The sequence below is a fragment of the Arabidopsis thaliana genome, chromosome 5 (genome assembly GCF_000001735.4).
Source record: "Arabidopsis thaliana chromosome 5, partial sequence".
NCBI lineage: Eukaryota > Viridiplantae > Streptophyta > Magnoliopsida > Brassicales > Brassicaceae > Arabidopsis > Arabidopsis thaliana.
Window position 1 is genome coordinate 1,675,443 of NC_003076.8, and position 20,158 is coordinate 1,695,600.

General features: G+C 37.3%; 9 protein-coding genes and 1 long non-coding RNA gene across 11 annotated transcripts; 5 read left to right on the forward strand and 5 right to left on the reverse strand.

Moving 5' to 3' along the window:
• Positions 1 to 1,446: 1,446 nt before the first annotated feature.
• On the reverse strand, positions 1,447 to 3,665 carry AL1 (alfin-like 1). Of its 2 annotated transcripts, NM_180444.3 has the most exons (6): positions 3,407 to 3,665; positions 3,278 to 3,310; positions 2,931 to 3,153; positions 2,262 to 2,385; positions 1,877 to 2,140; positions 1,447 to 1,781 (listed from the first exon to the last, which is right to left on the reverse strand). In NM_180444.3, the coding sequence occupies exons 1-5, from the start codon at positions 3,498 to 3,500 to the stop codon at positions 1,889 to 1,891; spliced, it is 726 nt and encodes a 241-aa protein (NP_850775.1). In that variant the 5' UTR covers positions 3,501 to 3,665; the 3' UTR covers positions 1,447 to 1,781; positions 1,877 to 1,888. The 2 variants fall into 2 exon arrangements, with proteins under 2 accessions (NP_850775.1, NP_196180.1); NM_120643.2 differs by having other exon boundaries at positions 1,447 to 2,140.
• A 122-nt stretch (positions 3,666 to 3,787) lies between these two features.
• Positions 3,788 to 6,613, forward strand: GCP2 (gamma-tubulin complex protein 2). Its single transcript, NM_120644.3, has 10 exons — positions 3,788 to 4,026; positions 4,145 to 4,457; positions 4,546 to 4,946; positions 5,090 to 5,143; positions 5,218 to 5,322; positions 5,425 to 5,499; positions 5,592 to 5,636; positions 5,781 to 5,909; positions 6,019 to 6,123; positions 6,209 to 6,613. The coding sequence occupies exons 1-10, from the start codon at positions 3,898 to 3,900 to the stop codon at positions 6,275 to 6,277; spliced, it is 1,425 nt and encodes a 474-aa protein (NP_196181.1). The 5' UTR covers positions 3,788 to 3,897; the 3' UTR covers positions 6,278 to 6,613.
• A 245-nt stretch (positions 6,614 to 6,858) lies between these two features.
• On the forward strand, positions 6,859 to 9,062 carry RMV1 (Amino acid permease family protein). Its single transcript, NM_120645.3, has one exon. It carries the CDS (start codon positions 7,099 to 7,101, stop codon positions 8,569 to 8,571), a length of 1,473 nt encoding a protein of 490 aa, NP_196182.1. The 5' UTR covers positions 6,859 to 7,098; the 3' UTR covers positions 8,572 to 9,062.
• A 49-nt stretch (positions 9,063 to 9,111) lies between these two features.
• Positions 9,112 to 9,366, reverse strand: AT5G05635 (uncharacterized protein; the record flags this gene model as incomplete). Its single annotated transcript, NM_001342830.1, has 1 exon — positions 9,112 to 9,366. One exon carries the CDS (start codon positions 9,364 to 9,366, stop codon positions 9,112 to 9,114), a length of 255 nt encoding a protein of 84 aa, NP_001332371.1.
• AT5G05640 (nucleoprotein-like protein) lies at positions 9,124 to 10,370 on the forward strand. Its single transcript, NM_120646.3, has one exon. The coding sequence runs from the start codon at positions 9,164 to 9,166 to the stop codon at positions 10,133 to 10,135; it is 972 nt and encodes a 323-aa protein (NP_196183.1). The 5' UTR covers positions 9,124 to 9,163; the 3' UTR covers positions 10,136 to 10,370.
• Positions 10,371 to 11,089: 719 nt separating this feature from the next.
• On the reverse strand, positions 11,090 to 11,467 carry AT5G05650 (fasciclin-like arabinogalactan protein 17 precursor; the record flags this gene model as incomplete). Its single annotated transcript, NM_120647.1, has 1 exon — positions 11,090 to 11,467. One exon carries the CDS (start codon positions 11,465 to 11,467, stop codon positions 11,090 to 11,092), a length of 378 nt encoding a protein of 125 aa, NP_196184.1.
• A 995-nt stretch (positions 11,468 to 12,462) lies between these two features.
• On the forward strand, positions 12,463 to 12,749 carry AT5G01065. Its single transcript, NR_142475.1, has one exon. It is a non-coding gene; the product is annotated as an other RNA (long non-coding RNA).
• Positions 12,750 to 12,928: 179 nt separating this feature from the next.
• AT5G05653 (uncharacterized protein) lies at positions 12,929 to 14,126 on the reverse strand (the record flags this gene model as incomplete). Its single annotated transcript, NM_001342831.1, has 3 exons — positions 12,929 to 13,153; positions 13,223 to 13,266; positions 13,986 to 14,126. 2 exons carry the CDS (start codon positions 14,124 to 14,126, stop codon positions 13,243 to 13,245), a joined length of 165 nt encoding a protein of 54 aa, NP_001332475.1. The 3' UTR covers positions 12,929 to 13,153; positions 13,223 to 13,242.
• Positions 13,548 to 14,129, forward strand: AT5G05657 (late embryogenesis abundant (LEA) hydroxyproline-rich glycoprotein family protein). Its single transcript, NM_180445.2, has one exon. The coding sequence runs from the start codon at positions 13,571 to 13,573 to the stop codon at positions 13,982 to 13,984; it is 414 nt and encodes a 137-aa protein (NP_850776.2). The 5' UTR covers positions 13,548 to 13,570; the 3' UTR covers positions 13,985 to 14,129.
• A 999-nt stretch (positions 14,130 to 15,128) lies between these two features.
• Positions 15,129 to 20,115, reverse strand: NFXL2 (NF-X1-type zinc finger protein NFXL2). The gene is made up of 13 exons (NM_120648.6): positions 18,859 to 20,115; positions 18,653 to 18,766; positions 18,521 to 18,576; positions 18,313 to 18,379; positions 17,810 to 17,902; positions 17,629 to 17,714; positions 17,369 to 17,531; positions 17,071 to 17,238; positions 16,654 to 16,844; positions 16,407 to 16,488; positions 16,113 to 16,319; positions 15,937 to 16,026; positions 15,129 to 15,832 (listed from the first exon to the last, which is right to left on the reverse strand). The coding sequence occupies exons 1-13, from the start codon at positions 20,029 to 20,031 to the stop codon at positions 15,671 to 15,673; spliced, it is 2,652 nt and encodes an 883-aa protein (NP_196185.4). The 5' UTR covers positions 20,032 to 20,115; the 3' UTR covers positions 15,129 to 15,670.
• Positions 20,116 to 20,158: the final 43 nt, after the last annotated feature.

Below are 20,158 nucleotides of genomic sequence, written 5' to 3' on the forward strand. Positions count from 1 at the left end.
AGATATATAAAAGCATAAAAAAAATCAACAAAATGACGTAAACAATATGAACATGTTAATAACTCGAGCTAAACCCTAAACAAACGAACATCGTCGACCTAAAATATATGAATATCAGTAATAAACATCTTAAAACCTTTTTTCTTCTTCTTGTTGCCCGTGGATAATTTATAAGACCAAGCCACGTCTGATCTATTGTGTGCCTCTCATTCCCATATTTGGATTAATCATTAGATACAATATATGTCAAACCTTTGCACTTATACCATTATTACATTTACATTTCATATATTCACTATTAAAGTACTATAATTAGCATGTGCGCTTTCAAGTGGTGGTTTGGCCTTAAGTGTCGAGTTGGTCAGTAGTGATAATAACATATATATTATTTAGAAAAGTTAATACAGAATATATATTAATACAAAAATGCAAGTTGCATTTTCATTCACACTATCGACGGTTGCCTCTTTTTAATGAATTGAATCATTTAAAACAATGTTCTTTTTTATTTACTATACAATTGAATCAGAAATATTACTATACGTTTAGTTTGATATTAGAAGTTTATAACGTTAATCCCCTCTCTAATACTTTTGGTCGTTAACTAAAGTTCAGATTAACTTATAAATGTTATATGACAAATTGACAATAATGGAAAATGGCAGTAGACCAGAGACTCCGTGGCCAGAGATTTAGTGATGGAATAGTCAACAAATGGCTCAATCACTCTCATGGATCGAGTTTTCAAAGGCTGTACTGAAAACTTATCATAATTTGTAAACTCTTTTTTAGTATTGAATCTAAAGTGTGGTAATTGTTGTACAGTAAAATCTCTATAAATTAATAATGTTGGGACCGAGAAAATTTATTAATTTAGAGAGGTATTAATTTATCGATAAATTAATAATTATTAATTTATAGAAAATTTTTACAAATTTTGTATTATTTTTTATAAAATTTCGATATAAAAGTAGTTTTTCTTTATAATTAATCATTTTTTCTAAAATTAATTACAAGGAAAAAATAATTATTAAGTTTAAAAAATAATACAAAGTTTTTTTGACGTAATAAAAATATTAGAATTAAACTCTACAAATAATTAATAGAAATTGAAGAAAAAATAATACTAGAGTCATATTTCAATAAATATTTTAAATAGAATATATATATATATATATATATATATTGGTAAATTTACATAATTATTAATTTATAATATTGATGGGACCATATATTTATATAAGATTTTCAAAAAAAGTTATTATCTTATTAATTTATTAATTTGTATCAATTTTTACATTGGTCCCAACTTAGAACCGGAAGAATTTATTAATTTATAAAAGTTATTAATTTGTCGAGTATTAATTTATGGAGGTTATACTATACTTTATGAAATTGAAATCACAAATATAACGACTTTTCCCGTCAATTCAGTTTTAGGGATTAGAGACTGCAGGAGATGAGGTTTTTTCCCCACTATTTTGGTTTTGTGTACATAACAAAACACCACTATAACCACTTAAATTTTGTCAGTACAAACTCTTAGTTAAAATACCATATGAGAGATTATGAAGATCAACCTTACATAAGAATATTTTTTTTTATATTAGCCTAAAGAGAGATTACACACATAAACGATGAAAGTAGTAGAGTCGCTACATATACAAACACATGGCATATTTGATCAAAAGTTGACGAAGCTCTCTAAGCAGCTGGTGTCTCTATGACTCTCTCCATGTCTCATACCCTCATTACTATTTTAAAACGCCCTTTTTGAGAATCTAACACCAATAATTGTTTTGTATTCATACATTAACAAAAGGATGTTTTGCAATAACTTAAAAAGAAATAAGGAAAAATGAGAAAGATGACTCACTCATTCATTCACTCACTGTCTTCCTTTCTTAGTGCAGCAAGAAGGGCATTTGTATTGCTTGATGCTCTCTGCTTTGGCTGGTGTTATCTTCACACACTTCCCATGGTACCAACGTTCACACACATCACAACATATCCAGAACTCGTCGTTTGTGTAGTTTCCTCCACAACTTCCACAGAGTGTGTCTCCATGCTCATCGTCTTCATCTTCATAGCTCTCTTCCATTAGTTTCGGCGTGCTCTTTGTCTGCCCTTCAATTGATCTCTGCAACAATTCAATACCAACCAAAACACAACTAATTTATTAATATCAAACCCTTCTCTGTCTTTGAGAAGAAAATACTGTTTTGGGATGGTAAAGATTAGTAAAGAGTTCATTATGATACCTTTACGCCGTTTCTGGATTTGCTTCCGAGATCCATGCTTGGTTTACCGTCTTTGATGGGTTTCCTACCCGTCACTACTTCAAAGAGAGTTGGGAGATCGTTGATCAGACTAAATAGACGTTTCCTGCTCATTGAATGGAACATACATAATAAGTTCCTAGACCCAGTAGCATAATCTCAGAAGACTATCAAATAAGCTCATATACCCGCACATATGTAACTTATGAGCTTCATTACCAGCAAAAACATAGACTCTTATAGAACGTAAAGGAAATAAAACTTGAAGGATAACTGGATAAGTAACCTAGTGAATACCACGATATCATCAGCTCCGATAGAACAGATATGTATTGAATGTAGTAGCCATTTCTATATCCAAACGATGCACAAGTTCAAAAAACAGAAGGATTAGTGAAAAATGGTATGCATTTAAAGAAACTTAACCTAAGAAGGAAAGAAGCTCATTGACAAGTAGAGTTAAAGTGACAGAAAGAATCAGGAAACAAAAACAAAATAGTGATGACACAAGCTCATGAATCATGATACAGTCCATTGTCCAAAGACATATTTTTTCTCATCATTACCACCACAATCTAGCTAGCACAGTAAAACTATCTTCGACAATTTATAAAAGTCACTGAAACAAGCAAGAACAAAAGGCAAACGTACCTCTCATTGCGATTAAGACGAGCGCCGAAGTAAGAAGAAACAGAGAGTAACCAACAATCACTGTGGACAGCAACTAAAGAGAGCCAATCTTTACGCTGCATACCATCTCTAGCGAAATTGATTCCAAGAGCTGGCTCAGGTAGCTCCGGAGGCACTTCCTCAGCTGGAAGATTCACTTCCCATGTCCCATTCGGGTGTCCGTACAAACACAGATTCTCCATTTCTAAGACCACCCAATAAACAAAAAAAGGAACAAAATTTATCAAAAAGGGTATCTTTTTCTGAAACTTATCCATGGAAAAAACAAACACAGATCCGAAAAATAACCATGGAAAGAGCTCGTTTACCCGGATCGCATAAAGAGTAGAACTTGTCAACATCTAGTAAAAGAGAGGCAAGAACAACAACATGTAAAATTAGAAAGCTTAACATTTACGAGAAAATAGGAGAAAATGAGGATAGCGTCGTCGTCTAACCTACGGAGAGAGCTCGAAGAAAACCGGAGCGACGACCGCTAAAATCCTTGAAGATCTCTTCGACGGTGCGAGGGTTAGAAGACTCAGCGGCCATAGATGTAGTGACGGAAGAAGCAAAAAGAAAGAAAATTACAAGTATTGTTAGAGAAGACCTAAGTAGATAGATCAGTGGTGTTAGAGATGGATTGAGGTCTGCATCAATGGTTTCCAAAATCCGATGCGCACGGACAAGAGAGATAGAGAGAGACCAGAGTTTAAGACTTTAAGAGTAGTAGTAGTAAAGTAACTTCTGTTTTTGGTCTCTATTTTAAAATGGGCCTGGCCCATGGCCCATCGAGTTGAATTCTGATAAAACGACGTTTTCTCTCTGTATCTCTCTGTAAATGAGTAAAGAAGAAGCTGAAAGTGTGGCTTTAATGAGTATAGTTTGATCATCCTCTTCAGGCGTAGTAGTCTCGAAACACTTAGGTAGGGTTTTACAGAGGAAGAAGATGCCGAGGGAGATAATTACGCTTCAGGTTGGACAATGTGGGAACCAGATCGGTATGGAGTTCTGGAAACAGCTTTGCCTTGAGCACGGCATCAGCAAAGATGGTATTCTCGAGGACTTCGCTACTCAGGTCCTCTTTCTTCGAATTCGTTTCTATGCATCGATTAATTGAATTCCATGGTTGCTGGTTTGTTGTTGTTGTTCATAGAATTGTGGATTTGATTGATGAACTACTTGTATGTATGTAGGGAGGTGATAGAAAAGATGTGTTTTTTTACCAAGCGGATGACCAACACTATATACCAAGAGCTCTCCTCATTGATTTGGAGCCTAGAGTTATCAATGGTATTCAGAATGGTGAATACCGGAATCTCTACAATCATGAAAATATCTTCCTTTCTGACCATGGCGGTGGTGCTGGTAATAACTGGGCCAGTGGATATCACCAAGGGAAAGGTGTTGAAGAGGAAATCATGGACATGATTGATCGTGAAGCTGATGGAAGTGACAGTCTGGAGGGTTTTGTTCTTTGCCACTCTATTGCTGGAGGCACTGGCTCAGGTATTTTACTTTTTATTGCCAATCCCTATCTTCGTTTAGCTTATGTTTATTCACTGAATGACTTTTTTTTATGTATTTTCACATGAAGGAATGGGATCTTATTTGTTGGAGACTTTGAATGATCGTTATAGCAAGAAGTTGGTTCAGACATACAGTGTATTTCCCAATCAGATGGAAACGAGTGACGTTGTTGTCCAGCCCTACAACTCACTGTTGACGCTGAAGCGGCTTACGTTAAATGCTGATTGTGTTGTTGTTCTTGACAACACTGCATTGAACAGAATTGCTGTGGAGCGTCTACATTTGACTAATCCTACTTTTGCTCAGACCAATTCTTTGGTGTCAACTGTGATGTCTGCTAGCACAACAACGTTGCGTTATCCTGGATACATGAATAATGACTTGGTTGGCTTGCTTGCATCTTTGATCCCAACTCCAAGGTGTCACTTCCTCATGACTGGATATACACCGTTGACTGTTGAGCGCCAGGTTAGATATCTCAATCAGTTTTATAACTAATATCATCAAACCATTTTTATGGGAAGCTGCTGTTATCTGGAACATGACTTCTGAATGTTATGATTGACATTTTCATTGATTTCCTACTCTCTTATGTGAATTGTTCTTGGCAGGCAAATGTTATTCGTAAAACTACTGTGCTGGATGTTATGAGGAGACTTCTACAGGTGAGCTGTTTGCTTTCTCCAGTCTTTTTTCGAAAATTGAATTAGATTTTCTTCTAACATGATTGTATTCGCAGACAAAAAATATCATGGTTTCGTCTTATGCTAGAAACAAAGAAGCTAGTCAGGCAAAGTACATATCAATATTGAATATAATTCAAGGAGAAGTCGATCCCACTCAGGTACTTTTATGTACTAATTTTTTTGTTCGATATATTGAGGATGAATCGGTAATTCTTTCTTGTTGATGTTATCTGCTCTGTTGTCTCACTACTTGATATTAGGTGCATGAGAGTTTGCAGAGGATACGAGAAAGAAAGCTTGTCAATTTCATAGACTGGGGACCAGCAAGCATACAGGTTCTAACCGAATTGCGTCGTCAAATTAATTATTGCTTTTGGATTTACCATGGACTTGCATCACAATTTTTTCCATATCTTACTCTCAACAGGTTGCTCTTTCCAAGAAGTCCCCGTATGTTCAAACTTCCCATAGGGTAATCTTATATCACTCTATATATATCTGTCATGCACTCATGCTGAGAGTTGGTACTCCTTACAGTTAATGTCTAAGGCTGCAGTTCCTGCTTTAGTAGATACATCGAAGACTCTTAAGTTTGGTGGTGTATTTGATATTTCAGGTCAGTGGTCTTATGTTAGCAAGCCACACTAGTATCAGGCACCTTTTCAGCAGATGTTTGAGCCAATATGACAAATTGAGGAAGAAGCAAGCTTTTCTTGACAATTACCGAAAGTTTCCAATGTTTGCTGTAAGTTGACTGCTCAAATATATCGGCTGATGTTTAGTGCAACCCACCCTATTATTAGCATTGACAGTTAATGTTGAAATCATGAGAATCTACATGTTGATATGGACAGGACAATGATCTTTCAGAGTTTGATGAATCAAGGGACATAATTGAGAGTTTGGTAGACGAATATAAGGCCTGTGAGTCTCCAGATTACATCAAATGGGGAATGGAGGTATATAAGCTAAGCTTTTGCCATCTATAGTCACACACTAAAGGAAGAACTTATAATGATTATCGAATATATGTGACTCTCTCAGGACCCTGGACAGCTTATGACTGGTGAAGGCAATGCTTCAGGAGTTGCGGATCCTAAGTTAGCGTTCTGAACAAAAAATAAAAACTCAAGAGTAAGTCATATGATGTTTCACTTTTAACTGAGATTTTCAGGTCATGATAGGTTTTCTTTGGTAGGATCAGTAGTAGTAACGATAAAGAGTGTTGGCATTGTAAACCTTGAATAGTATTATGATGTGGATGAGTTTCAATCTATGAGATGAATGTGTTTTTTTTGGGTACTTTCTAAGATTAAGAGCACCTAAAAGTTGCATAGCAGGAATCTTGAATTGTATTAGTAACATATATTCTTGGAATCCTATGCATATTGAAGTTACACCAATGTAACATCGTGGACCCCTCCTACCTTAAAGTTTGTAGCTGCGAGAAAACAGGTTGTTCTAATAGTGCAGCAACAAAAACAACCTCGTTTTAACCTTGAGATGCATGCTTATTAGGTGAGTGAGTGCTAAAATATAAAAGATTTTCTTTTGGGTCGGCAATACAGGAATTTATTCATTGATGGATTTTATCTAATAGGGTTTTTAAAAAATATTAAAGAAAAAAGAAGGTTTTATCGTTATCTAACATCTCTTATGAATTTATTATCCTACATAAGTTGTCAATAAGAAGCCTTGTTTCCTTTTTCTTTCTGTATTTCAATATAAGATAAATTTCTGAAACCTGGAACAACAACATCTGCGATTGTTTCTGGGTATTCATTCTTTTCACAAAGTGTAAAGCTTTAATTTTCGATTTCGCGGAGCTCAAAGTTTCAAACTTTTCCATGTTTCTTGTTTCTTCTAGCTCTGTTCTGTGTACGTCGAAGCAACTTCCCTAGCACTTTCTCAATTATTTTAAGTTCCAATTCTCGATGACTGAGCTTAGCTCTCCGAATCTTGACTCCGCCTCGCAGAAGCCAAGAATCTCCACCGAAAACCCTCCTCCTCCTCCTCCTCACATAAGCATTGGTGTCACCACCGGTGACCCTGCTACGTCTCCGGCGAGAACCGTCAACCAAATCAAGAAAATAACGGTACTGCCACTAGTTTTCCTGATATTCTACGAGGTCTCAGGCGGTCCGTTTGGGATTGAGGATAGTGTGAAAGCAGCAGGACCATTGTTAGCCATTGTTGGATTCATCGTCTTCCCTTTTATATGGAGTATCCCTGAAGCACTCATCACTGCTGAGATGGGAACAATGTTCCCGGAGAACGGTGGTTACGTCGTGTGGGTCACTTTAGCTATGGGACCTTATTGGGGGTTTCAACAAGGTTGGGTTAAATGGCTAAGTGGCGTTATAGACAACGCTCTTTATCCGATTCTCTTCCTTGACTATCTCAAATCAGGAATCCCGATACTCGGTAGTGGGATCCCTCGAGTCGCTGCGATTCTGGTGTTGACTGTAGCCTTGACTTACTTGAACTACAGGGGTTTAAGCATTGTTGGTGTAGCAGCTGTTCTTCTCGGCGTTTTCTCCATCCTTCCGTTTGTGGTGATGTCTTTCATGTCGATTCCAAAGCTTAAACCTTCGAGATGGCTTGTGGTTAGCAAGAAGATGAAAGGTGTTAACTGGAGCTTGTATCTCAATACACTCTTCTGGAATCTCAACTATTGGGATTCAGTTAGTACGCTTACGGGTGAAGTTGAAAACCCGAGTAAAACATTACCAAGAGCTCTGTTTTATGCTCTGCTTCTTGTTGTGTTTTCTTACATCTTCCCGGTTTTGACCGGGACAGGAGCTATAGCTCTTGATCAGAAGCTATGGACTGACGGGTATTTCGCTGATATCGGTAAAGTTATAGGAGGAGTTTGGTTGGGATGGTGGATTCAAGCTGCAGCTGCGACATCTAACATGGGAATGTTTTTGGCTGAAATGAGCAGTGATTCTTTTCAGCTACTTGGAATGGCTGAGAGGGGGATGCTTCCCGAGGTCTTTGCCAAGAGATCGCGCTACAGAACTCCATGGGTCGGGATACTGTTCTCGGCCTCTGGTGTGATTATCTTGTCATGGTTAAGCTTTCAAGAGATTGTGGCTGCAGAGAATCTGTTATACTGTTTTGGAATGGTTTTGGAATTTATTACGTTTGTGAGGTTAAGGATGAAATATCCAGCTGCCTCAAGACCGTTCAAGATACCTGTAGGGGTTTTGGGATCAGTCCTCATGTGCATTCCTCCAACAGTACTGATCGGTGTCATCATGGCATTTACTAACCTGAAAGTTGCGCTGGTGAGCCTTGCAGCTATAGTGATTGGGCTTGTGTTGCAACCTTGTCTTAAGCAAGTGGAGAAAAAGGGATGGCTCAAGTTCTCAACAAGTTCTCACCTACCAAACCTGATGGAGTAAAGACCACCGAAGATGGTGATGCTTTTGGTTTTACTTTTGATCTTACAGGTAATGATCATTGCTTCTGGATTTTGGATCAGAACTTAAAAGCTTATTCTATGCCTTACTAGATGAAGACTTTTCTTTTCAATGGATTTTGGATTTCTTTGATTTTTCATTATACAGTAACTTACACCGCATGGGAGACATTTCTGATCATAGAAAAAGGACAAAATTACTTGCTATATTTCGCCATCTTACACAATCCTCTTAGAGTTTTAGTCGATTCATTGACAACAAGGGATAGTCTACGTACAAGAAAGAAAAGGAAACAACAACAACAAAACAAGAAGAAGAAACAGTGAACACACAAGCTTATGTTAGTATGTTACAGATAGTATATATAATTTTTTTCGTCTATCCAAAATTCTCCTAATTAATAACACTAATGTTTATGACTTATGAGTCTATCACTTAACACTAATTACGTTTTTAACCCTTTGTAACCCTAATTGGCTCCTGCTTCATGTTGTATATAACTGCTCTCAGAAACCTAAGTCGTCACTCCCTCTCCCTTGGTTCTTTCTTCCTCTTGAAAGCTAGAAAGAAGAAAATGGAAGAAGCTCTTAGCGAAGCTCTTAGCAGCTTTGACTTCGATGAACTTGTAGCTTCGCTTGCTGATGCCATCGCAGCAACATCGACTCCCAAGCCTTTGGTGGAATTTTCACTACATGCTTTGATGGCTGAATTGTTTAAGAGAACTAAAACCTTACCCAAAGCTGAAGTCAGCAGGACATTCTTCAGAGCTGTTTCCATTGGCTTGCTGAGAGGTAACATTAGGAAAGATCAACTGGAGAGAACTTGTGATGCTGGTAAAGCAATTATCAAAAGAGTTGCTGCAATTCTAGGGATTGAAATCAGAGACAAGGGTCAAAGAAAGCTTGTTCTAACAAACAAAACTGTGACTTTCTCAAGAATGATAGCTATTTTCCCTCACTGGGCTAGCCAGCTAATGGTCTCTAAGGAGAGCCTTTTTGTCAACAGGTTTGCTTCTTTCAATGATGCCAATAGATTTCCTGCTCAAACTCATAAGCTTCCTATTGCTATGCTTCACTCTGGATTTGCTGGTCTGATTCCAAGAGAAAGTGATGATATGGAATTCATAGACCTTATTTGCATGTGTCACTCTGCTTTCATGGCTGAGTTCTCTCTTCTGATTACTCCTCAAGAACAGAGAAGTTTTCATGCATTGTACGAGAATCAGAAAAGATATACCGAGGCTGCTCGTGGATCTGGATTCAATTCTGATGAAAATAGGATCGTTTATCTTTTGAGATTTGGGTTGTTGTCTTCTGATAGTCTTGATAAGATGTTGAAAGTTGCTGCAAGGGTTTCAACTTTGAGTGCAAGGCAAGAAGAAGCAAGTGTTACAAGAGACAGCTTTACGATCGTTGAAGATCGGGTCAAGATCGTAAATGATGATGCAAAGTGGGATGAGCTATTGAAAAAAGCCAAGAGAATAGTTGATGCTTCAAGTTCAATGAGGTCTCAGGTTGCTGCTGTTGACTCCTTAGATGGAGTTTGATTTAGTGCTTTATTGAGCTTCTTTCTTTTGTTTCGTTTGATCTGTTCTTAAGTATAGACTTTCTAGTCTTTCTTTTAAGTTTCTTTAGCTATTGCCATTTCCTTGCTGAGAGGTAACATAAGGAAAGATCAATTGGAGAGAACTAGTGATAAAGCAACTCTCAAAAGAGTTACTGCAACTCTTGGGATTGTAATCAGAGACAAGGGTCAAAAAAAGATTGTTCTAACTAACAAAACTGTGACCATTGATCCATTTTATGTTTGTAGAATGAGAAGAGGCAACATTATACCCATGGAGGATTTCTTGGCACTTGCTCCATCTCCTCACCTCCACACAATCTATTCAGCTTCTTGACCAGGGCCTCTTCATCAGATTCGTCTTCACACCCGAAATACCTTTCCTGTCAATACATTTGCAGCTGAAATTGTAAGAAAATGTGTTTTATAACTTTTAAGCTGAAGAACAAACGGACAAAGCATAACATCAACTCACAGGATAAGAAAAAGCTTCAGAAGTAACTTTGAGGAGGACTAAAGGCTCATTGTGTACTCCATGCATCTTTGTAGAGGGAGTAAAAGTGGCTTTTTGATCATTAAATAAGACACAACCCATTTGAGATTAAATAAGAAGGAACAATTTGCATGTAGAGATTTCAGCGAACAAATACAATTCTCTAGATATAAACAAATGCATAGGATATACTTAAAAGAAATGAGATTATTTATATCACAATAATTACCATCTTCAAACTTGGTTATCACCCATTCTCTCAAATTAGATAAAAAGTTGTTATAAAATTGAAGCTATGTATCCCATAAGCAAAAGAAGACGAAGCTGTGATTTTCCGGTTAATCAGCAGAATCTGAGTTAAAACCGAAAAGAAAACAGTTTAACAAGAAAGAATTTATCTTCTCTCATATCAGAGGAGTTTGCGTTTAACAACAAGATGCATCATCACAAGTCACAAGATACATCAAAAGATACATGAGACTTCATATACTTAGTAGATAACCCTAACTTAATTAGGAAAATCAAGCAGAGACAAACACATCCACCGATCTCCGCCTCTCGAGGAAAGAGAACGCCACCAACCCCCTGAATCGAAATCTTACCGTCGGTGTAAATGTCAGGATCGTACAAACACCCTGACCAGACACCGTCACCAAACTTAATAGAACGTTGAGTTTCCCTAGCCGAAAGCATATGTGGGAAGTAAAATGTATCAAACTTTATCATCCCAGATCTTCTAACACAAGCATAAAAACTCTTCTCAGTCTGATACTCAGGGATAATGTGGTAATACCAAATTTGTTTCTCACTCAGCTGATCCATCGTGAATCTCGCTATAGCTTCGTCGTCCGGAGCAAGAACCGTTGTCGAATGATGCTTTTTCTATGCAAAATCAAAATATTGTTTTAGTGAGCTAGGGCACAAATTAACTCATCAGCATCATCATATTTATGAGAACACTAAAATAAGAGGTTTTAAGCACGAAATGACTACTTTTCTAATTAATTATATTTGAAAAAGTGACTAATTTTTAACTTATTTCATTTTAAATCTCTAGCTATTTTTAGTTATATATTAGATAAGAAAATAAAAGAGAAATGAGAATGAAAAAAATATACATTTACACTAAAAATTCGCATAACCAAAGGATAAACTAGGGAGGGATTATTGGTTTATTGATTTATAAGGAATTGAAAATCCAAACAAAAATCATTTGTTATTCAATCATTGATTTTAAAATTCTAATTAAAAATCATGTGTTATTGATTCGATGATTTATAAAATACTAGTTAAATCCTTTGTTATTCGTTTAGTCATTTGTTTTTGGATTTGAGAATCCAAATTATGTTTTAAATGGAATTGAATGGATTTGAAAGAGAAAAATATAAGGATTCAAATTCATGGGTAAACACATGTTATTTCAAAATCTATATATTTTGATTTCATAATTAATAGAGATTTTCAAATTCTATATAGATTTACAAATCAATAAACCAAAAACACCCCTAACATTAGTAAAATGAATCATAAAATTGTACCATTGCTCCTGCACTGGTAGACATGATACAGTTTCGACTTTTTGAGTCATAATGCATTCCAAATTTTAACAATGATTGACAACACTAACTTATGGTGACAACCACCAAACTAAAGTTAGTAATAGATTACATGAAAAGTCCCCATATATCATTATTTGACTACAGCTTTCTTCGAAATTCATTTCAACTTTAGTGGACATTTATTCTTTTTTGAATAAAATGTTAAATTATATTTAAAAGAAAATAATTTTTTTACATCAATAGTTGATGCTTCAACTTCAATGAGGTCTCAGTTGCTGCCGTTGGTTGACTCAGATGGAGTTTGATTTAATGATTTTGCTCCCTTTAACCTCTTTTTCGTTTCATCTGTTTTTAAGTTTAGACCTTCTTTATTAACTCGTTTCTTTAACTAGATTAATGTTAATGTTCTTACACAATGGAGAGGGAGGATTGTTATCCCATTCCATGGTCTTTGGTGGTTGTCACATTTTCCTCATTTAGATCCTTTTTGAGGCCCTAGATCACATATCTAAAACAGAAACAGACAAATTCTAAAGGGATAGTTTTATACAGATATATATCATGAAAAAGAAAGAACAAGTACAACAGTTTTTCCAAGCTGTTTTGCTGTCTCAAAATATCAAAAAAACAAAACAAACTGATAATCTTTCTAATCTCCCCTTTGAAATATTTTTGGTGACTATCATTGACTAAACCAAAAAGAAAGACCAAATGTCTCGAAGCTAACTGTGTTGTCACTGACCAATATCAGGCTAAAAGCTTGAGAAGGAACAACTCTCAAAACCAGTTAGATTCGAGGGTATCTTCTAGACTTTTGTCTTTGTTCTTCGACTTCATTCATCCAATCTGAAAGCCACAAGAGTCCCTTATAGCCATAGTATGAAACAGCAGCTAGCATCGCCACTAACATCACGACCATCAGTATCCTCTTTGTGGTGACAGCAAGTTTCTGCAGAGAAATTACAAATTATATCATTTTTCATCTTAGGATATTAGTTTTTTTCCTCTTCTATTTTACCATTAATTTCCCTTTTACGTTTAAACCTTCGTTAAATTCCTTTTCTATCGCACAATACTATTATGAAATCAGCTTTTTTTTTTTTTTATGTATATAATGTATTCGTAATATTTCATTACCAAAATCATATTACTTACATTACAATACTTCCTAAGTTCCTATATATACTTTATCGTTATTAAAGTAAAATTTCTACAAAACCTTACACACTTTCTTTTATATAAACCAAACCTCCCTTCGCCACCTTCACCGGAGCTCCAACATGACTTCGAAACACTCATGCCCCAGCGTAAGGTGGCCAATAATAAACAGAATATTGAATATAATGATGATAATCATGTTCATCATATGCATTCTCATAATCCTCCTATAGATTGTGCAATCCTTCTACCATCAAAACCACGCTTTATCTTCCAAGACGTCACCGTCTTCAACTTCAACGTCTCCGGCAATCCATCGGACCTCAACACCCCAGTAGTCCAATTCAATCTCTCCTTTCGTAACCCTAACGCCAATATCCGAATCTACTACGACACCCTTGACGTCTACGCTTTTTACGGGAACGGGAGCCAACAGATCATTATCCCGACTCCTATGCCTTCGACTTATCAAGGACACAAAGAAGACAGCGTTTGGTCTCCTTACATCCCCGTCGTTCCCTACAACGCCTTGTATCTTGACGATCAGCACCACTCACGTGACGGGAACATGTTGATGCTTCACCTCGACGGCAGAATTAGTTGGTTACTACTCGGTAACTAACCTCGGCACCCATTACCACCATCTTCACGTTAGATGTCCAGCCTTTATCGACTTTGGGAGTAGTGCTGCCAGAGTTATCGGCGGAAATAACACCGTTAAGTACACGCTCAACAAAACTTGCAGTGTTAGTGTGAAAAGACATTAACGGTGACGGCCGTATCAGGCCACGCGCGGCTTTTCATTATTTTAATCACCTAATATATTGTTATAACTTTCTTGTAGCTGTTAAGTTTTTTATTTATATTTTTTACCTACGTCATAGAGAAATAATATCAAGAATTGCAATCGGTTGCGTTATTGTTATGACGAGTTTTAAAGATTCAAAAGAAATACTTACAATATAGTAAAAGATAAAACTTTTTTTTTTCAATTGGTAACAATTTATGATGGATGATTCAATTAAATACTTATTGATTTATAATTGAATTTTAGAAATATAGGAGAAAATCCTGACTACGTCAAAACTTGTGTTATAAAAAAATCAACTTGTGTTATTAGTTTATCATTGTAGTGTACGTAATTAGAATTATATTAAAATATTGCTACAAATAGTTTTCATGCATTCATATATCTTTAAAATTTTCATAATTTTTTATATTAATATGTGGAAAGTCTCTACATTTTTCTTAAATTTAAACATTTAGCACCATTTTTGTTTATATATATTACAACCCATAATTTAACTTCAAAAATCTTGTTTAAGAAGATGTTAAATAAACCTTAGCTTTGCTTCGCTTTCCCATTTGTCTTTCCTCTCAACGTTAGCCTTAATAGCGACACCATGTATATATTATCGTGAACGACATATAGAAAACAAAAAACAAACCAACACAGTACTTGAGAAGTTGAGAAGACTAATAAATAACCAAACACAGTTTCTTGAGACTACATGCATGGTTAAGTTAGTTAACAAACACAGTAAACAAATATCAAATATGCTTTAGAAATCTTGGATGAAATCATGAAAGATAGTATTTCTTCTTATATATTGAAGTTTTCCACGATAAAAGTCATATGTATATAATCATTGTCCGACCACTGTTGTAAACAATATCGAAATGATCTCTGATTGAATTTAGCATATAATAATTAAATTGGAATTGAAATAACTTGGACAAACATATGAATACTAATTCGAGCACACCAAAAAATCATTGTTTTATTTTTGTGAAACTTTTTTACCAAATTCCTGAATTTAAAAGTCGAAATCATATACAATTGTATGTGAGGCTAAGTTTGCCCAAAAAAGAAAAAAATGTATGGAGACAGGAAAAATTCTGAAGGGGTCAGATAAGATTTATGGAGACAGTACTTGGCCGACCAAGAGCCGCGAATCCACATAGCCGGTATGACCTCCTTTAGTGTTCCATAGCACCATCGTCTAACGTTTAACCAACGTCACGTCATGGCTTTCACATCGTGGATATTGTTTGTCAGACAATTTGACTCATATATCATGACTAGAGAAGAACAAAGTACAACAATTTTTGCTGTTTCGAAATATCAAAAAGCTAAAAGAAAGAGAACAAATCAAAAAAACAAAACAAACTGATAATCTTTCTAATCTCCTTTGAAATATTTCCGGTGACTAAACCAAAAAGAAAGACCAAACGTCTCAAAGCTAATTGTGTTGTCACTGCGCAGTATCAGGCTAGAAGCTTGAGAAGGAAGAAACTCTCAAAACAGTTAGATTCGAGGGTATCTTCTAGACTTTTGTCTTTGTTCTTCGACTTCATTCATCCAATCTGAAAGCCACAAGAGTCCCTTATAGCCATAGTATGAAACAGCAGCTAGCATCGCCACTAACATCACGACCATCAGTATCCTCTTTGTGGTGACAGCAAGTTTCTGCAGAGAAGAAACCAAAAAAACAGATGGTGTCTTAAGGAGAAGTTAAGACATACGAGACATGTGTGTTCTCGGATTTTTTCTAATCAAAAGACAGTAATTACCTGCAGCCTTGTGGTCTCCTGAATGTCCTGACCCCGTCCACGCCTTTTCCTTCGCTTTGATGCATTTTTCCCGCTAGGCTCCTCCTTCTCCTAAGATGTTTGATTAGAAGAAAGACTTGTGAAAGTTGCTTTAAGAGTGAGATTAATTCTGAAAGCTTTTTATTGTTTCTGTTTACCTCAATCTCTTTGACATTGCGCTGTGTTAACACCGATTCAGCCACCTGTAGTTTGCTCTTACAGTTGGAATCACAAGGGAGGAGGCCAACCCCGAACTGGTTCTTTGGTACTTCTTTAGGATCAGAACCTGTGGCCCTATGGGCTGCTTGAACATCCTGGCATACCCATTCTTTCTTCAAGGTTAGGCACTTGCAACGAACAACCACCTTGATCCATGATAAAATCGAGACAAGTAAGATCTCACTTGTAACAGATACAGCATCCCAAATGGATATAAACTGGCAAATGGATACCTTTTTACCACACTTCTCTGGCAATGGACACTGCCCAGGATGACATATCTCCGGACACAAATGGGTACAGTTTGGCAATTTTCTGCAACAGCAATATCCTCTAGTTTCAAAAGTGTGGTTTTCTAATAATGTTATTCACTAAAATATAAAAATAAAGCTTGGGAACAAGTGAGTTACCACAAGGAAACCATCAGTTGTTCAAATTGAAAAATGAAACACAATAATACAGTACCAGCGTGTTAGTTACCTGTGACAAGGTCCACGGCATGAGCGCGCCTTCATTTGGTCCTTCTCCGACATTGTATTGTAGTATATGCACTCGAATGCATGCACCATCGCGCCACAGTGACATGATCTCTTTACTAGAGTTTTGCAAGGTGGACAATCTTCAGGATGGCATCGCCGAGGACATGGATGTTGGCATCGTGGTGTTCTCTCCTGTACAATGGTATGAAAGATAAGGAAGACTGGCTAATTGACTGACTCAGTAGAGAGCTTTTAACAGCTTCATGGAGTTAAATATGTTTATCAAAAAAAAAAAAATGTGTTTATCAGAAGCTATCGGAACAATGCAAGTTATTGTGAAAACAGATTCCCAACTGCAATCAAGACCCGAGCGTAAAGATGATCGAGTAAGTGGTGAGATACAAAAGATAACTGATACCTTTTGACAGCGGAGATCACACTTTTCACAGGACTCACTTCTTTTATCCAATGATGAACTTCTTATATCCAGGGCATGACAGAAATACGAACAGTAATGGTTCCCACATGGAAGAGGGTTTCCACATAAATTATCGCATGCAAATTGAGTTCTGTCAGAGCAAATCATCTAAGCCAATGAAAAGAGAAAAACATATCAAATGTCGGAAGAAGATCTCAAAGTCCACAAATAAAAATTAACAAGTTAGATATTGGACATGCATCTGAAATAACTAATATAAAAGAGAATTGAGACTCACCCTTTTCTCTGCTGCCAGGTGGTGGCCTACACAGGGCCTCCAGACAGGCTCTGGACAACGAGGGCAGGGAGAACCCGGTGTAGATTCAGCCTGAATATGCAACATCTTTTTCGTTGGTTTCAGTATAAATTCACGGTTAGGAGGAGGTCTAGGTCCATGACACCTATGTCATAAGAAGCACACAAAAACCAATGTTTATAAGAAGGGAAATGATCAGAGTAGGAAAGAAAATGGATGAAAAAGACACCAGCATGAGAAACCTTAGTTTGCACTTGTGCCCACATGGGTATTCTTCATCACAAAGGAGTCGACATGGAGGACAAGCTCCATAGTGGCATTTATGAGGCTGCATATAAACATGACATAAATTTCGCAGAATTCAAACATAGAACCAGTCACAAAAGTAAAATCATAAAATCCTTATTCTAACTCTTCTGCTACCTTTTGGTTTTGCCCATGTCTGCACAATGGGGTTATGTGGCATAATTTACGGCATCTAGGAGGTTTCTGATTTGTTTCAGTGCCACAGGGTACCTGAACAACATAAAACATCCAACTGCGTTATTAATACAGGTTTAACATACAGTACCAGATCTTCTATCAGAGAATACAGAATATATTAAAAGTATCAAACATTTAAAAGCCTATGGACACAAAAAGAAGAAGCAAAATATCTATAACAACAATAGGCATAAAGTCATCAGATATGGTTCTCAGGCTTAGACTAAACAAGACCTCAAGATCATTCTTTCCGAAGATAATTTAGTAAGTTTAAGCTTATAGTCTCGCTTGTTAGGTGTCAGTAACATCTCCTGCTTCTACCAGTTGCATCTACCCAAAACTAAGAATTTTCTATAGATCCACCATAACAATAAAAGTACCAAGACTATATATCACGACTTGATAGTAAGACGCCATATTGATGCTCAAATCCTAATTCTCACCTCAAAATGTGTCTCACCACAAGCACAAGATATTGTTACCATTATTGGACAAGGAGCACATGGACCTCTGCAATGAACACGCAACAAATAATGTCATTCCACGTGCATGAGTTGATATCTTGCAGTACACAATTTTATTAGTCATATCGTCCCAAATCTGAAACCAAACGGACAAAGAAAGTCCAAAGCAAGCTACTACAGAACATACTGGTGACAAGGAGACTGGCATTTATGATTCCTGCAACGGAGCTTTTTTCCACAAATCTGAAAAATTCAAACAAACAAATTAGAAGCCAAGCGTGAACAATTGCACTAAACTGGACCAAGAGACACATCATACCTCTGAGCATGGTGGACATTCACCATCACAACATCGGCGTCTACAAGCATGACGTGCACAATCTCTCACTCTCTGGCATTTCCTCTCACACGCCAACTCTTGATGGCAAGGAACCTACTCTAAATTAAGTTCCCAAAATCTTTCCATCAACATTTGATTTTGACTATAATAAAGCATCATGAAGTATCAAAAAGGCTCTCTTTCACCTGTTTTTTCGTTACTCCGCACCTGCAAGACTTGGTAACTACAATCCTGCAAGTCTCAAGGCACGGACCGCGGTGGCACCTCTCTGGACACCTATGGTAGCCACAACCAAGAACTTTATCACAAGTGCCACCACATAAAGGCGCCACAACATCACAAGACAAGCCTTGGTAGAATCTCTTGCCACAGGGACAACTCCTCTTCCCCTGATATGGACACAATCCACATTCTCCCGCGTGGCATCCTCTCTCGCATACATGTTTCCCGCAATTAAGCATATTCTCGCAAGAAGCCTCACACCTAAAGACTCTCTCGCAGCAATCCTTCTCCTCCTTCACTTTACCACAAGAGCACTTGTAAACCGCGCGCTCCCTGCAAGGTGGACACTCGCCATCATGACAAATCTCCCTACAGTTATGGATATTACAATCCAGGACTCTCTCACAGACATCTCCGCAAGAGAATTGCTTGTGTCCACATCGACGAACATCTTCAACACCGCCGCAGAAGCATTTAGCTTTCACGAGCTTGGGACAAGAAGCACAAGGTCCAGGGTGACACAAGAGTAAGCAACAGTGACCACAATTGTTGCTCAACGGCCTCTCGCAGACCTCGCCGCAAGAATGAGGCAAGATCCATGGATTATCCGCCGGAGGATCCTCTTCCTTGCCGCAGTAACAAAGGTACCGCCTTGGAATCTTCGATTTCTGATACGACGATCTACATTTCGGACAGTTCCAGACAGCTTCCGGTTCTGTCGGATTCGAAGAAGGTCGCGTGACTGCACGCGCGGCTTGTAGATCTAAGCACTGACGAGCCCATGATTGAATGCAGAAAAGGTGAAAGACGGCGAAGCATGAGGAAGTGCAGGACCATGTAGGATCGGTTCGTTTAATGCGTTCGAGACAGATAAGGCACGAGACAGCACCGGAAGAAGACGAGGCGAGAAAAGATTGGATCTTAGCGAGATCGATTGAGGAAGGGGACGAAGATGAGTGGCAATCGAGGTAAGCTTCGAAGATGGAGTTTGATAGATCATTGTGACGGTGCTGATGATTCTCTGAATCAGATCCGGAGTCTGAATCTGAATCTGAAATGGGTTGCTCTTGTGACGGAGGCTGTGGTGGTGATTTCCACCGGAACTCGGTGGTGGCGGTTCCGGCCATATTAGTCATTCTTCTTCTTCATCTCCTTCTTAAGGACAAAGTCCAGAAATTTGGGGGGGAATAAGAAGAAGAAGAAGACACGTGATGCTCTCGTGAGCATTGTAATGACCAAATTACCGGTTTAATTTGGATTTAC

Coding starts and splice junctions, on each gene's coding strand:
- AL1 (NM_180444.3), bottom strand. CDS start 3,500: ATGGCCGCTGAGTCTTCTAACCCTCGCACCGTCGAAGAGATCTTCAAG. Junction 3,311..3,406: donor TCTTCGAGCTCTCTCCGTAG/GTTAGACGACGA, acceptor CTCTTTTACTAG/ATGTTGACAAGTTCTACTCT. Junction 2,141..2,261: donor AATCCAGAAACGGCGTAAAG/GTATCATAATGA, acceptor GAATTGTTGCAG/AGATCAATTGAAGGGCAGAC.
- GCP2 (NM_120644.3), top strand. CDS start 3,898: ATGCCGAGGGAGATAATTACGCTTCAGGTTGGACAATGTGGGAACCAG. Junction 4,027..4,144: donor TCGAGGACTTCGCTACTCAG/GTCCTCTTTCTT, acceptor GTATGTATGTAG/GGAGGTGATAGAAAAGATGT. Junction 5,144..5,217: donor TTATGAGGAGACTTCTACAG/GTGAGCTGTTTG, acceptor TTGTATTCGCAG/ACAAAAAATATCATGGTTTC.
- RMV1 (NM_120645.3), top strand. CDS start 7,099: ATGACTGAGCTTAGCTCTCCGAATCTTGACTCCGCCTCGCAGAAGCCA.
- AT5G05640 (NM_120646.3), top strand. CDS start 9,164: ATGGAAGAAGCTCTTAGCGAAGCTCTTAGCAGCTTTGACTTCGATGAA.
- AT5G05657 (NM_180445.2), top strand. CDS start 13,571: ATGCATTCTCATAATCCTCCTATAGATTGTGCAATCCTTCTACCATCA.
- NFXL2 (NM_120648.6), bottom strand. CDS start 20,031: ATGACTAATATGGCCGGAACCGCCACCACCGAGTTCCGGTGGAAATCA. Junction 18,767..18,858: donor GCGGAGTAACGAAAAAACAG/GTGAAAGAGAGC, acceptor AATTTAGAGTAG/GTTCCTTGCCATCAAGAGTT. Junction 16,489..16,653: donor TGCCGTGGACCTTGTCACAG/GTAACTAACACG, acceptor TTGCTGTTGCAG/AAAATTGCCAAACTGTACCC.